This window comes from Vanessa tameamea, chromosome 10 (assembly GCF_037043105.1).
Source record: "Vanessa tameamea isolate UH-Manoa-2023 chromosome 10, ilVanTame1 primary haplotype, whole genome shotgun sequence".
Lineage (NCBI taxonomy): Eukaryota > Metazoa > Arthropoda > Insecta > Lepidoptera > Nymphalidae > Vanessa > Vanessa tameamea.
In genome coordinates this window covers 1022544-1039593 of record NC_087318.1, presented here as the reverse complement: position 1 = coordinate 1039593, position 17050 = coordinate 1022544, and the positions used below count along the sequence as shown (strand labels likewise).

The following is a 17050-nucleotide window of genomic DNA, read 5'->3' as shown; positions in this document are numbered from 1 at the left end:
CGTGATATTTATATATTGCTCGAGTTCCAGCCGTGTTATATGTGCTCACCTTATTGGCCAGTTGGTGACCACGAGAGATGCGAAATTACTGAAACGTCGAGTTTAGCAAACAAATAAGAGTATAATGCAAATTAAAGCTGTATATCAAATCTTAAGAAAGTTTTGTATTTTTAAATCGTTATCGTGTTTTTAATTTCAATACATATTATTTTAATTCTTCGAATTTAATTATATTTGTTGCACTTTTTACTAAAATAAAAACAATTATCGGCCAACTGAATACAAATATATAGATGATAATACAGTTTTTTTTTTTAGAAAAACCTATTAAATGTTGCTTGAAGTAATTGTATTTAACTTACGTCCAATACAAACTGTATTAGCATTTTTATTAACATTGCAATTTGCGGAGAGCAGCGAAACGAAACCGAACTATGAATGTAGCTTTACTGTTCACTGCGTTGGAACAAGTAATACGTAAATAACCTTTATTACGTTTGAAATAAGTGCTATAACGCTTTAAACTCTTAACTAACTTATGATACATTCTTGAAATTGATATATATCCATTTTCTCTAAGTCAACTAATATATATATTTAAATGATGATTTATTCATTGAAAATAATATAACACACGATAGGGTAGCTTCTCGTGTTTGTAATAAACAAGTTCAAGTTTCTGTCTTTTTCTGGAAACTATTTAACATTTCATAATAAAATATATTCTAAATGATACTGAAGTATATAAAAAATTGACGTTTTAAATTCAATAATTGGTTTTGACGTCATGTGTCTTCAAATTAACAGACAAAATTTTAAAAAAAGTAAGGCGTTTTTGAAATTATATTTCAATATATTATAATAAATGTTACGAAAGGTCATCATTCACCTTTTCATCATCACATTCGAAGAAAAAAATATTTAGACATGCTGAAGCGAGATAGCAGACAAAATTGAATATAAGCTCTATTAAAATTAACAAAACGGCACTTATTATTTGTTATTATAAAAACTTGTCATGTCAGTTTATTGTTATCTCAGTTACAAAGATGTAGACGTAGCATTATAGTTGATATCACGTTTCGTTTGGTTTCGCAAATGTATTCGGCCCTATAGAACATTTAACTAATTTTGGTCATTGTACCATACAGGTCGTGATTAATACTTGAAATATCGGTATAGGCACACTTTCGTGTTATAAACGTATAATTAGATAAACTTACTAACAGCAAAATAACTTTAAACATTTACAATATGATCGGTCATAACAGCCATTTGCAATTGTGACGTCATAGTTTAATTGTATTTAGTTCACATACGTCTGTAAATTAGTGGAAAAGAGTAACTACTGAGTTCCTTGTCGGTTCCTTTTTGGTAGAATCTACGTTCCAAACTCATGGTTACACTTAATTTTACCCTATTTCATACGGAATATTTCAATTTTATGATAGTTCCAAATATGTATTACATCCCCATGAGGCTAACGACACTATAATGTTCAAAGTACTACTACGATAATTTAGTATCAACAATGTAATTAACATATCAAGATTTACAATGTTACCAAGAACAAAGAAGGGTTAATCCCCTTACAAACACATCTGTTGTTTCTATATTAAAAATAGTTGCATACGATATTTAAATAAAAAAAAATTATATAGAATATATATAAACATACGTAAATTATTTAAAGCTGATTTAAAAAAAAAAAACTACATGCAAAAATATTGATATAAACGATAACATGCGAAAGTAAAACCGCACAGGGCAAAGATAATTGCTCAACTTCCGAGTGGGTTCCCCTTAACAACGGATGATGTCACGCTCGGCAGTCAAGGCCTGAACGACCAGTCGTAGTCCGTACACACAGCAATGAGAACGCAACGCTATCAAAACACACTACCTTTAGTTGCTTTCTTATTGTGCAAGTGCATCTACGTTACTACCTAGGATATATTATCTGTGTTATATTTAATCTGTTTTTGTTTATTTTTATAATTATTTAAACGTCAAAAATTCCGCGCAAAAGGAAGGTGAGTGCACGTGCTGCGAAACGCCGGTTCCGTTTTGTTGAAAATGTTTTCATCTTAATTTGCATTTATAAATATGGTTTTTGTTTACAAATATCTTTGAAATATGTTATTTAATGTTGTATTTCGTGTTAAAATTGTTTTGAACAATGTTTCTTCGAAGTAATGTTCATAAATTCTCACATTATCATAATTCACGGAGCGTTAATTTAACTCTTTCGCGTTAATGAAAATTCTATATTCAGAATATATACCTAGTGTTTTAAATCTCAATTAAGGTAATTTTTATTAACGGTCTACATTTGTAAAACTAAATATTATTATTATATAAATTTAAAAATAACACGTCAATCTTGTAATTATTGTGCAATTAAGACTCAATTCGAAAAGTAAAAAATAATAATTTTTTTTTAACAATACGAAATTAAATGAAAAATTTCATACTCACGCTGAAATGGTTATTAGTCAACTTACGAATTGCCGGTGATATAGGTTACATACGAACCAGTTTCGGTTTCATAAGTGGCTATTGCAAAACGAGCTATAATGTGACCATGTTTTCATATAAGTATGTATACCTAGTCATTGTCTGCAGCCAGTTACTTATCTGTTGCTACTGAGCTTGTGTTAAACCTTTTTAAATACTGCATTTATTTCTGTAATAGAAAATGTGGGATATTATTGTCAATACATTAATGTAAATTTTATTTTATTTCTTATTCCAGCTGCTTCAGACTATTCACAAGTGTATTGTCCGTTATGGAATAGCATAACATATGAATATACTAAATTATAATATCAATAATGTACATAAATATTTGTCAACATAAAACTGTAAATTAATTCGCAGTGAAATATTAACAAACTGACTAACATTGACACGCTAGATTGATGTTTAAATTTATAAAAATAATAATCTTAAAATACTATCATTATTAATAGTAGTCATAACTACATAATTATGCTACTTTCTGTCATCTCAGGACCAAGTTCTGTCGAGTTCCGTGCGAGTTATTATCGAGTTGATTCCCATAGTACATTATTGATAGCCTTAATAATTGGATCGTTATAAGTGTGTAATTAGATCTTCGAAGTATATTATCATAGTTATCATAGTGGGGTTTTCTGGCATATGATAAATACTTCAATTTGTAAATCTTAACCCAAATGGCATCTGGTTAATTGAAAAAAAAAATTGAAAGGTTAAATTTGACGTTAAACTTTTCTAATTTATCTCGTGATGGGTGGTAAGAGATAGCATGAGTTGATAAACTCAGATGGATCTGCGTGAAAAAATATACTCCTTAAGAGGATGGGAAGCTTTAGCCCAATAGGGGGACATTTAGAGATGTCTCTACTAAAACAAACATACATTTTAGCCATTTATAACATTATAATCGCTTTTGTATACCTGGGAATACATGTACATATATAAAACTCTACACTAGAGATCAAAACATACGCTGATATTGACAGTTTATAACATTAAAATAATATAAAATAACCATAAATCACTCAACTAATATGCGGACTAACTAATATGCGGACTGCCAAACAGACAAGCGCTATGAATAGGCGCATCACTAAACCGTGCTTTGTTCAAGGTCACTGTCGATGCCACTGACGATTTTCCTGTTTAAACTGAAATAACAATAAATATTACAAAACAGTTAAACAGCGAATGATAAGTACAAGAAGAAAGTCAATAAACAAAAAAAAAAACACGATAACAATAACATAGTTTATTTTAAATGTTATATAAACTATAATGATGGACATTCATTGACGCAAAATCTGAACTGAATATAGTACTAAATGTAGAGATGATTTTTGTAACGTTTATCCGAAAAAAAAATCTAAGACAATATTCATACAACTTGCTTTTACAACGCGTTCCGGAAGTTTTAGTAGGTAATATAATTATGTAAGTAACTCTGTTTTGACAGTTTCGACCGCTTTAAATTTAGACAATTGACGTGACTAGCGTGAATTCTATATTATTGCTAAAAAGTTTTGTATATTTGTGACAAATTTATCGTACTTTCGCTGATAGTGATCGGTGTAGGTCACAGTAGGTACCGCTCGCCGTTTAGGTAGAAACCTAAAATATTTTTTATTGCCGTGTTCCGGTTTAAATAGTTATTGCAATAGGGAAACTAGATCTTTTTTTCTGAATTTTATTTGTGCCAAAAATTTATTTCGCCAATGTCGCGTGCGAACACTAAATCTTTGATCCCGTGATCGGTGACTCTTGACGGTGTGTTTTATATTTCCTTCAGTGTCAGAATCTATGGGCAAAGGTCACATTATGTCACCCTAAAATAATTAAAAATATAATTTCTTGACCTGTCAATTAGCTTAACGAAAGAGTTTAAAACGAAATGAATTCAATAGTTGAATAACATGCACGGGGAACAAAATACATTTACATAAGTTTGAAAATCGATAAAAAATATTCGGATAAAAAATCTATTTATTTACAGGCTATATAAACTATCGTGTAATTAACAAGTTATAACAAAACTAAGAATCTAATTTTAGCTTACTTTTAAAAATATCGATATCGATATATCGATTTGAAGCTGCAATTATATTTAAACTGGGAACTGGGAAAATAGTCTAATTAATTAATGATGATTAAATAAATGAGCTCAACCTGTTTATTTCTATGTGTCTACATAAACTGTAAACTAGTAAAAAATATTGTCCAACAGTGGGCCACTAAGTCCACTAGTAAAGTATTATGACCATTGGCGAGGTTCAAGTGTAGCTGTCACGCACACCACGGTACTAAAGTTGGCTCGTATGTTTTAGTTTTTTTAAAGTGCGATATTAATAATCTAAGGGGTATTTTTGTTTTGACTAATTCATTATTATACTGTTATAAATTTGTTCTCAAGTTTTATTTGTATATAAACATATATAAAGTGGTGGTACCACTCACCAAAAGGTCAAGTGCCTTTACATGTAAGATAATATCAAGTAATTATTCATTCTTCGAAAGTATTATATGCATTCTTAAAAATCTGTGATAAAAAATTTGCAGTAAAAATTGAGAAGTATACTACAATATTCAGCAAGTTAAACGTTATCACAGTGTTATCAGTCATCGCATTCCCTGATAACATTGTAAACACTTGATATGCAACGCCATTTTGATTTCATGCCATATTATCCCTTTTTCCACACATTGAAAAGATATTTTCGGAGCGAAGTGTAATTTTATGAAAAAACAATTTGTATAAGATTATTTATATTCTATTCTGTATCTTGTTTGGATTTGTGACTTAAAGTTGGTGTTATAATGTTTACTTTTCTATCTTTTATTTTTGTAAATTTTGTTTTAATTAAATGTGGTTTGATTCGATTTAGAATCAACAGCCGCTTCTCGACGTCGTTCGGGAGCGTGCTCGTGAGCTGTGCAGCGGCGCGGACGCAGCCAGCGGGGAACGTGTCGAACACAAGACCAGAGATCTAGCTGATAGATGGAATGTCGCCTGTGAAGGTAGGAATTGATGACAAAATAGCCTAGGTTTTTCCTTGGCCTTCGAATTTCCTTCATCACAAATTTTATCAAATTCGCTTCAGTGGTTTGGCCATGATATAACAGAGAGATAAACAGACATAATTTTGCCTTTATTATTATTAGTATATATGTATTTGATGATATTATTAATAAATATAGTTTTAGATTGTTTACTGACTATATCTTATGATCTTAGGTTTAGCTAAACGCGCAGCGTCGGCAGACAGCCAGTTACAGCGCTGGAACCAACTTTTGGATACTCAACGAAGTCTAGCCGCGGCTGTCACGGCTGCCAGTGACCGCCTGCGACAGTTGGACGCCAGCCCTGCTACTAGGCGACGTGCGTTGGACACCAGGCATGCACTGCAGGTATGGTGACAAAAAAGTATACGTCATATATTAAAAAAAAGTGTCACTAAAATTTTTGGAATTAATGTTTATACATTAAACATTGGTAAACAAAATTATTTTAATTTCACTCAGGAGTTACAAAGCGAGGTGTCAAGTCTAGAAGAGACCAGGGACGATCTGTTGGAACACGCGGACTTCGTGGTGTCTCTACTCAAACCACACTCTAAGGACGTAGCCGCTGAGAACGAGAGGAATGTCAAAGAACTGGTGGAAGCTTATGAGAAGTGAGTATCGTGTGGTGTGTCCTTTTTGTTTTAAATGAACTAACTTCCGGTTTCTGAGCCACTGATCAAAGTCAATGGTCGGCGGTAACTGATGGTGCAATAAAAGACCAATGAGAGCCGAGTATTTAGTTTAATAAATTTGACTTTGATTTTAGATTCGGAAAATGGTGGTTAGTCTGTCTTTTTTTAATATTTATATCATTATATAACTATATTAATGTTTTTTTGTGTAGAATTGAATTCGACAAGTAAGTATGTTTAATATTTCAATCTATAATCTGTGCGAAGTTTCACGATGTATTTTGTGTGTAAATGGACTTCTGGCGAATGGGTCTTGAAGTTTGAAGAACGCAGATCAAGTTAGGACAGGAAACCATTATCTTTGATTCGATAATATATCTTACGAATATTAAGTAATGTGCGATGTTTAGCACTATATGTAAGTTACGGTTTATCACATTTAAGACAGATAAAGTAGTAATGTCTGATCGAATTTTATGTGCAACGGCCAGTCATGCTGACTGCTACCCGTGCAGGTGACATTATTGTGCACAACTGTGTGTGTAACCTAAGTGCGTTGACAAAGGTGCCCTCTCTATTCTTTCACTTTGAAATTGTTTATATTTGTTGGCCTGATTGGGGATCACAAAGAACATCAAGATCACACTATACGAAAGAGGCTGTTAAAAAGGGTTTAGCACGTGACGTTATCCATTTTAAAGAAATTTATAACATACCTTCGGATAGTCGTAAAAGTAACAAATTAATAAAATGAATTTATGATATGACATCGCGTGACATGACATGACAATGTAAAATAATATCTTAGAATCAGCAATACACAACCGGTTAGTTCGCCCTTTGCTAATCTATTAGAAGTATAGTGGCGATATTTAAAACAAATAAGAAACATTAACAAAATACGTTGATTCAGTATAAACCGTTAAGCAATAATTTCTGCCTTTTAAGTATTTTTATCGAAACAATGTAAAGTGATGACTACAAAACTTGATTGTGTTTTACAGCAAGTTTTTACGAGAGAACTCGACGAGGTCTTCCATTGTTAGCTTATAAGCGAAGAAATACTTCACCCTGAGTTACAATCTTGATGGTTTCCAACTAATAATTTTTATACCTACCAAAACAATTTGTAACAAAATGACATTTATTTGTATAAGTGTTATTGTTATGGAAGTTTTACTGAGCAGAAACGTAATTAAGATTCCGTATTAATATTTATCTTTAAACTATGATGTATTATAGTTGAATTAGACATTGTTGAATAGGGTTTATTTTTTTTAAAAAACTAAAAGATACATAGTTAATTGGTACAGTTAGTAATCCTGAAATTAAATCCGATACTGTTTGAAAAAGGAGACAAACGTAAGGGCGTTAAAGGGAGAGGAGGCTTTAAATCAGCCAGAAGACAAAAACACCCAACATCATAGACACATCAAATGCAACTTGTGGTTATATACATATGTACTAATATTATTAAGAGACAAATTTTGTATGTTTGTACGTAGAGGTAATTTCCGGAACTACTGTTCCAATTTTAAAAATATTTCACCGGTACAAACCGTAAATATTCCTGAGTGATATATGGTATACATTTTATTTGTAACACATCAACACTTGAGCTAATTAACTATAACGTTACACGTATCTGCTTAAGTCCGGAATATTGGAATCTTGGCAGAGCATCAACGCCTTGTCAACTACACCTTATATCAACACACTTAATTATCAAACCCATTTTTATATAAGTACAAACACCAGTACCTTAATCCGTTGTAATAAGGTTACGATTCGTCTGACTAACACTTGGTCTATAGCAAAATTGGTCTTGCAAAATGGCGTCTAAAATTCTGGGAGGTATCATTTTTCTTCGCTGATGATGTTGGCGTTGTCCGCAGATTTTTTATGTTTGTTTTTTCATTCCTTCTGTCTGCAACCTTCTGTCTTCGTAAAAATGTTTATCAATAGCGCAAACGTTTTTTTTTTTACATTACCTTTGTGTTAATTGGGTTGAACAAGACGTAACTTCCGGTGAATCCATAACACTGAAATGCTTTCGAACAAACAAAAATAGATTAACAGAAATAATTGGCATTATGCGTTTCGTAGATGATTTTCTTTTGAATACGTTATATAATATTGATTTTAGTTAAATATTTATTTTTGAAAGCTAAAAACACCGGAAGGCTTAGGTTGAAAAACATAATAAGGTTTGAGAGTCCTTGTATTGTCATTGTCATAAGTACTCCTAAAAGTTGCCGCTGTTTATTAAAATGTTGCCAGTGAATAAATTCATGCAAGAACATAAAAAAAGTTAAAAGAATAGATAAATCAAGAGCAGACAACAACAGCAGTCTATGATTTCTTTATTTAAGACAACAAAAAAAATGATTGTCACGAATTAACCTTGTTTTTTTAATTTGTTTATGGCTTTCTAGCTTCTTTTTCTTTTTATGTTCATCTTAACCTCCACAGCATCATCTGTTTAATACTAGACGATGTTTTCTCTTCAAATGATTAAGCGACCGAAGGGAAAGTTGGTAATGCCCAAGAAATTTTAGGTGAATGTAATTTACTTCGGCCGTATAACGTTTTGTTCTGTCGGCAACTTGTGACAGCATGAAAAATACTCATTAAAATTCTACGGTCGCATTTGGTCAGATCGACCAGTTTATAGCCGTTTTAATGCACTTCCCAGTCTATCGATTCAATTTAAACCTTATGTCAAGTGGATAGGGATTTCGACTGATAAAAATGAGCTGGCGTTTAAGTTAAACGCATTGAATAAATTTTATTCCATTTCATTCGAGTTTAAACTCAATGGGAGTGCAATAAGATTTTTTTTGTTTTGAGTGTTATAAATAGCTTGCTAATTTGGTAAAGTCTGACGCGCACTTATATGGAGCGGTCAAGGGCGCCCTGTGAGCGGTCATAGTGGTCGATCGTTGGATTGTATGTGAAAATAATACATACGTATTGTTTACACAACGCCCTTTGCATGTTCATGTTACCTGAACATTTTTATTGCCCTTATATTAGCATGATCGTTAGATATTCATGGATTATATAAAGCCGAGACGACGAGGTAGACAGAAATCGATTATCATAATATAAGGTCGCAGACTTATAATCCGGGCAACAGTCGGTTTATTTAGATACTTAATTTTGGTTTTAAATTCATGTCTTGTTCGAAGCAAAAACATAATAAGCCAACGGAACTAAATCCGACATGTATATCCGCCAATCCGAAGTTGTTGTTGTTATTTCTGGCAATAATAAATCAAAATACTGAACTGATATAATTTTTAAAATAGGCCCAAGCCCTTTTTAATGGTCATTCTTGAATTAAATGAATCGACCTAACTCTACTGAGAAGTACCGGCATAAACTCAGTAATTACCCTTTTTTTATTATCTACCTATATGTTCCCATGGAGTATAATAGATTCTGTTAATATACAGTATTTTTATATATTATATATTATCATATATTATTTATTATGGACTATATCTATATTATTTTACATTGAAAAAAAAAAAAATGTCAGTGTGGACCACGTCTTCCAAGAAGACGACAAGGTCGAAGTCCAGCGAAGATCTGCTTATGTTCAGTAAATATAAAATAACGCCACAATTTATAAAAATAAAATGTAAAAAAAGGCAGGGCCAACTGTGAGCCCGTGGATGTTATAAAGTAAATAATAATAAAAAAAAATAATAGATTCCGTTAATAACAACACGGCCACCTTGCCAAAAAACGAACTCAGTAAAAATGTATGTCATTGTCATTTGGGATGATGTCAGGATCTAACGATAGCCCATTCATCAATATCTCTTCAATCATTTAAAAGTTACGATCGAAGAAATTAACTCACATACATGAACCTCAATCACAAACATAAAACTCGTGCTTTTGAAACAGTAAGTCTGTTTCATTGATATTATTCCAAATTTATTTATTAATAAATGTACAATGCAGTATATTATAAAAGTGTCGAATGCTCTGCTCAGTATACATACATATTACAAAAATTTAATTCCGAAGTGTTGAATGACTTGTATTTACGTGAAATATAAACACGCACTTAGAATGTTATGTAAATTTTAATTTAGCAAACTCTAAATCAATATTAGTAATCCTGTCAATTTTATATGCTTTGAAGCGAGTAGACATTGAAACATAAGTACGCGTCACAAATGACAATATTTAAATCATTAGGTCATACGAACGTTTTAAGATAATTCCGGCCTATGATGTCACCGGCAAGCGACTCACGCGCGTACAACTTATATTTGTCTATTAAACTAGTGATGGGACTCTCTCAAGAATCAACTCGATGAAGTTGACTTAAACAATTTTAAATTAGAGAAAATATTGCTCAAAAATAGTAATATTAAATTGTGCTTAAATACTTATTCGATAAATATCGACTTCAAATGCATCTGACTTAACTATGAATTGGAAATGTGCGTTACTTGTTTTTTAAATAAGGTGAAAAGTTCAAGTAAGTTTGTTTGTGTTTTATCGACAAAGTTAATTTATTTATTTGTTGCGTTCTAAAATGTCAAAATATGCAATTTTAATTTTATTGAATGTGTCATAACATTTTTGTAAATCGGGATTTAGATAAAAATAACATAAGTACTGTTTTATCGACCTTGTTCTGGTGCCATACCTAGTTTCTAAATACGAATGATTCAAGGATTCCGTATGCTTTTAATGAATACAAGTGAAATGTTTTAAAAAAAGAATTATCTAGACTAATTAATATTTTATCGTTTTTTGCTATTTAATAAGGCAAAGGTCTGTTCTATTCAGCCAAGTTTTCATTAATTTTAATTTTAATTTATTTTGAACAACTGAAGAAAGGAAAGTACGATTTATGATCTGTGATAGTAAATAAACAAGCTGTTGAATTATTTAAACAGTAAAAGCTGAAGTATCAATAATTCAGATCTTTCTCCTTTCTAGACGATTTCTTTATGAATGAGTAGTTTATTACGATTTTCCGAGATATTTGAACACAATTCCCTCTATATCACTACTGGGGGGCACTCATATGATATCATAACATCATATTATGTTATTTATCTCTGAGTTCATAGCTCATCCCTCTTTTAAATATATATAGTAAAAATATAAAAACATTATGAATAGACATAATATTAATATAATTCAAAAGTATTACTTAACATTATAAAATATTTTTTTGTTGTATTTGAATACGGTTTGAACTTAAACACAGAGGTTAGGTTATACGTGGTTTTTAACCAAATATCATGGCTTTGAATCCGGTCAATATTTATCAAACCTATCTATGGAATCTTCTAAATCTGGTATCTTATTTATTTGTAATTTATCTCGTGAGAAAAGTTACATCTCTAAATATATGTAACATATGAAACTACTCTTTCAAACAATTCGATTTTAAGTTTCAATTTTAGAATAGATTATTGAACAATTATATCACACGCTTGCATAGAATAATAATTTTGCTAAATACCATTTTTTAAATACAGATAAAATAATAATAGATATATAATTCAAAATTAAGCAGCTGTCAACAATAAAATGACGTCATCGGAAACCATGGCCGATACTCGAAGTCGGACTGGAACTAATTTATTTCAGCGGAACATATTTGTAACATTGCTCACGTTCCTATAATTTGATTTGCTGACACCATTTTTACATTTTAAAAATCTCGTAATCTAGTGATGGGCCTCTCTCAAGAATCGACTCGAATAGGTTGGCTTGAACATTATTAAAATACAGAAAAAATTGCTTACGTAATAAAAATGAGGTGGGCTGAAATATTTAGTTGAATATCGACTTCTATTTGAAGTTAACAGTAAATGGGAAATTCGTTTTATATTTTAAAAACACGTAGAAAACATCGTATTAGATACAGTGAAGCAACATATTCTGATTTGATAATATATAATTCCATACTAAATATTTACTTAAATAAAGTGAAAGTCTTTATTGAATTTAGAGGATTTACACTTGTTTATCGTTCAAAATTAACTAGCAATAGATATATAAGAATCATCTCAGAGCTAAGAAGTCAGGTTTCACAACTGTAATATTTTTTTTATTCGAAATTCAAAAGCGGACTTATGCGACTTGGTCAGCGTGGCGTTAGGTTAGGTTACATTGTCAGCGCGGCACGGTAACATACGAAAGCGACGAGGGGATATTTGTTTAGTTTGTAATCGGGTGTACTAGGGCGCATTAGGCGTCCTGGACATTGGCGAGTCCAACATACCCTTCATGTGGGGCAAACACGTAAACAGCCGTAAATGTGTCCTTTTATGGATCCTTGACGTCGTGTATGCAAACTTTACTGATATAAACCCGATTTCGCATTTTTAATTTGATTGAGGATAATAGTGAAGGCAACTCTGTCTGCCTATTTGTTACCTAATCACGTTTAAACGATTAAACTGTTCGCAGTGAGATATGACAATGATAAAGATGATGTTTGAGCCCTGCGTAAGGCCATAGACAATATGTTTTTTTAATTTATTTAAAAAACGTGTCTTTTAATTTACGTCTCGCGAGGTCGGTCGGTAATGGTTGGTAATTTATGATGTCAGACCGTATCAACTTAAAACAGCGTACCAAAATATATATGTTAAGCTCATTTGGTTTGGATGTGTGACCATGAGAATAACACTGCTATGAAGCGCTAAAATCATTTACATAAATATTATAAAATTATAATTAGGAAGAATAAGTTTTTCTTTAGCTAGTAACTATGGAAAAAAAATACAATTTAGCAGTTATTCTTAGAAGCCGACTAAATAGAAGATAATTAAATCGTGTAATAACAAATCAGTAGAAAGTACCTCACGCTTTTTGTACGGCTATTAAAATGATTCACTTTTAATTTCCTCGTTTTTAGATACAATTATTAAAAGATAAACTAGGAGCCAATCTTACTAACAAATTGACAGTTTATCGTAATTGAACGTTAACGAAATCGTTGCCGTTCAGCTGATTATCTATTTTACAAACGATTGGATCCAGATACAGTTCGGTTTAAGTTGGATGGCAATAATGTTAAATCGGGATCGTGTCATTGCCGTTATATGTTAGTAGAGTTGACCTCTGTTTTATTCTTTGATTGATATCGCAGCGGATAGCACACATAACCTTAGCCCAAGATCGAGGAATTGAACCCGTTCAATTTTCCATATCATTGAGTATTGAATGTGTTTAAATTCAGTGTATATCTCGTGGTCAACGTTTAAACACCGTGTGAATTGCAATTATTTTGCCACATGTGTATATGCTAAGATCCAAACTGATTCCTTAGGATGTAGAATTTACCCATTTTGGGTTATTTATGAACTATTCATTGTCATATCTTTAATAAGTGTGCAAGATTACACTTCGCATACAAGACTCCATTATATTAAAACGTAGGCGGCTTATACGTGTAATTATTTATAGTTCAAGTCTCTCATCAATTATTCTTTCGTTAAACAAGAATCGTTCGTATTGCTGTTCAATTTGGGTGGGGGTGGGGGATAAGTGCAGGGAATTTAACCCCATTGCCTTGGTTGGCGACGCATTGACGGCGAATGGGGCATTTCTGTAATTGATTACCAATTACCAGGAGTCCCATATGGTCGTATCCTCGATTTATATAAAATGATAAAATATGTAGTATATAAAATTTAAATATTGTTATGTATATAATATTACTTTAACAGGTTCCCCTTAGTTGAGGCCATAATTCGTATGGAAGGAAAAATATGTAACAGATATCTATATATACCAAAGTTTTGTATGAAGTATTTGTAAATATAGAAAAGTTACATTTAAAGCAGATTGCGTGAGTTCGATACAAATATATTTCACGTGTAAATTCTATAACTCAGTGACTTGTTATCCTTATTTTTTTTCTCATACGTACTTATAGCTTCTTTGTTCTCTAAACTGTACAGTCAACTTAAGCTAACTTACAGCTAAGTTTAGATAAATAAATAAGTTTAAATAAAATACATACATATATTTTAACTTACAGAAAATTCTAGAACGTAGAAATGGATAGAAATGTTTGAATGCGTCAAAGCTTAAATTAAAACGATATGATTTTGTTTTAATATAAAGTATCTAGTTATTGAATACGAAAATAAATCAGTATCTAATAAAGAGTAACATTATTGAATAGAAATTACTAGAAAAATTGGCATGTACACATTTTCGTGAAGGTTTTAATATCTTCCACTTACTTGCAACTCGCTACAAGATGGCGCTGCAGTGCGTTAACTTCTAGACGGTTCAATTCGATGGCTTTCGATGGCTTTCGATGGCTATGATATTTGGTATACATGTACAAACGGACAACCTCTGTATAGTTTTATTAGTATTTGGTCGATATTAGAACGTGTAAAACACATTGTTTTGACTTTAGTATTACTAAAGTCAATTTCAATTTCCCAGGTGAGTATTGCATCAGGTAGCTCATTTTTATTATAGATTCATATTTAATTTAGATAAAATTTATCAAAACATGTTTATACTGCAGTTTCACACCATTTATAGGTTTTCAAAAATAATTACACATGACTAAAGCGCTTTCAAGGGGTGAGTCAGCTGGAGGGTACATAAATTTATAACTATCAAATGTCTGAATAAGTACTAACTATTTTTTAAAATATTAAGTTTACGAAAATTTTTAATCAATTTATGAAGCCTCAAGGTAAATGTAAAGGGATACGTCACGTCACGTCACGTCATAATATATCAGTCATAGATTGACTTCTGACCCGGCGGATAATAGAAACGTAAGTCAACTGTTAATAAAATATCGAACAATCGTTTTATGTTTATTGTTGAGCATACTTCAACTTAATACACTTTAATGTAATTTAAAAATCCCAAGAATTTCTAATGAGATTATCATATTTCTATAACTTGAACATAAAATCAATCGAAAGGCCGACACGACAATGTTAGAAGGCAATATGTACATCCGTCGTGGACGAACAGTGGAGCTTCCCGACGCCTGCATAAGGGTTAGTTTAAATCGATTTTCGTTCCAGACGCGGGTACGGGGGACGTCTGTGTAATCGTTACGTATTCAGACTGGTAGACTATTTCAGACCGCGCAGCGCATGCGTACTGCGCAGTTAATAGGTCAGGGGCTCGCAGTGTGAACCGGGGGTTATACTTAGAACGTTCGCCATTACTCAACACAATATAGATTTTCAAGATCGAAACTTGTGAGCAATGCACGAGGAAGAAATCCCGCGTTACTTCCGCGATCCAATCGTTACTAATCGGGCCGGTTTGAAGATAGTTATCTACAATATTCATAGGAATACATGGTAGAAAATTGAGTGTGTGCATTGAACGATCGTATACTTGAGAGCGCATAGCGGTGCCTCAATGTGACTGTGCATATTTATTGGCGGTGAGTCACTAAACGAACGTGTGTTGCAAAAACATAGTTTTCGGGATTTGAGTACTAGGCGATCCTTGGCAGCCGCTCTATAAATGTTTACTTCGCCCACACGTACCTCGCGGCGCCGGCCGGTTATGGCTGACGGGTATTCATTAGCGCATGTCGTTGACGTTGCGCAATAAGCAAAAGCGGCTTATCAACGCTTCGCCTGTCAAGTTAGGAGCAAGGTTGAAAGTGTCACGTCACCATAAGCCATGCTCGCATGCCGGCGCGGAACGTAAACACGAGTGCACCCAAAACTTCGCTGATGTCACTGCAAACATAATAGCGTAGAATAAAATTAGACGCGACGGGTGAATCTTTTGCTCGGTTCATTGAGCGACGTGCGGGCAAAGCGAGCGGATCGCCGCAGGCCGCTGCCACGACCGACGAGGTAACGCGTGCGTTGGAGCGCGACCTTGTGGCGTCATACCACGTCACGCTGCGCCGCCGGATTATTTTCGTCGCCTTTTGGCAGCTCTTCCCTATTCGCCAGAAGCTCCTCCGATCCGACTACTAATTGACGCGCCCTAACAAACGATTTCTTTTTCAGATTGCGACAGACTCTTGCGGCGAGACTCGCGGAGATCGACGAAATTGTTTCCGAATTTGATCGAGTATCGGAGAAGATCGAGAAACTCCGACAGCAGATCGAAGTTTATATAGCCAAAGTCGGAACTTTCTACGTATTTGGGGAGGACAACGAAGCAGAGATCCGCAATCTTGCCGAGCAAGTTTCGGATCTGGTGAAAAAGACGAAAACCTTCACCGAGGAGAGCGGGAAGCGGTACGGAGGCTCCGCGCCCGCGGACGTGGCGCAGGAGCTTTCCGCACTAGAACTGTCTGCGGAGGCACTTGCCGCTGCAATGGAGGAGAAGGAAAGGGAATGGAAGCGCGCACGCACCGCTCGTGGAGAATACGCGAGTGATGTGGAGGGCGTGCAGGCTTGGGTGCGAGCGGCCGAAGTCACGGCTCGTGAGCGCACGCTAGCGCCGGAACCTTACCGCGAGCGCCTGGTGGCCACGCGTGCTGAGATACCCGCCGTAGCAGACCGCTTAGAGCATCTTGCCCGCAACGCGCGTGCTATCATAGAAGGCAGTCGCGACTCCGGCGAGCGCCACCTGATCCAGTCTACCGTCTCTGTGCTGTCAGAGCAGTTTTCTGCGGTGTGCAGCGAGCTCGAAGCGCGGCAAGCGGCCGTCGAGGATGCCTGCGATGCCGTGGCTAGATTTTTGGCCTTATTAGAGAAAGTTCTGCTTTGGGTTGAGACACAACGTGCGTTCCTAGCGCGGCCGTTGCCATTGGCCGACTTGCAGGAAGCGCAACAGAAACAGACTGAATATGGGGTAAGTCGCAATACTTTCGCAAGGTTTATATGCCCACT

General features: G+C 33.9%; 1 protein-coding gene across 7 annotated transcripts in view; it reads left to right on the top strand.

Annotated features, from left to right (window-relative positions):
- Msp300 (Muscle-specific protein 300 kDa) overlaps nt 1–17050 on the top strand; it is a 180276-nt gene that overhangs the window by 110746 nt on the left and 52480 nt on the right. For all 7 annotated transcript variants that reach the window (XM_026633669.2, XM_026633670.2, XM_026633671.2 and 4 more), the window contains 4 exons: nt 5403–5535; nt 5753–5925; nt 6040–6191; nt 16220–17012. In XM_026633669.2, the coding sequence (XP_026489454.2) occupies nt 5403–5535; nt 5753–5925; nt 6040–6191; nt 16220–17012 (1251 nt within the window). The remainder of the gene's footprint in view (nt 1–5402; nt 5536–5752; nt 5926–6039; nt 6192–16219; nt 17013–17050) is intronic.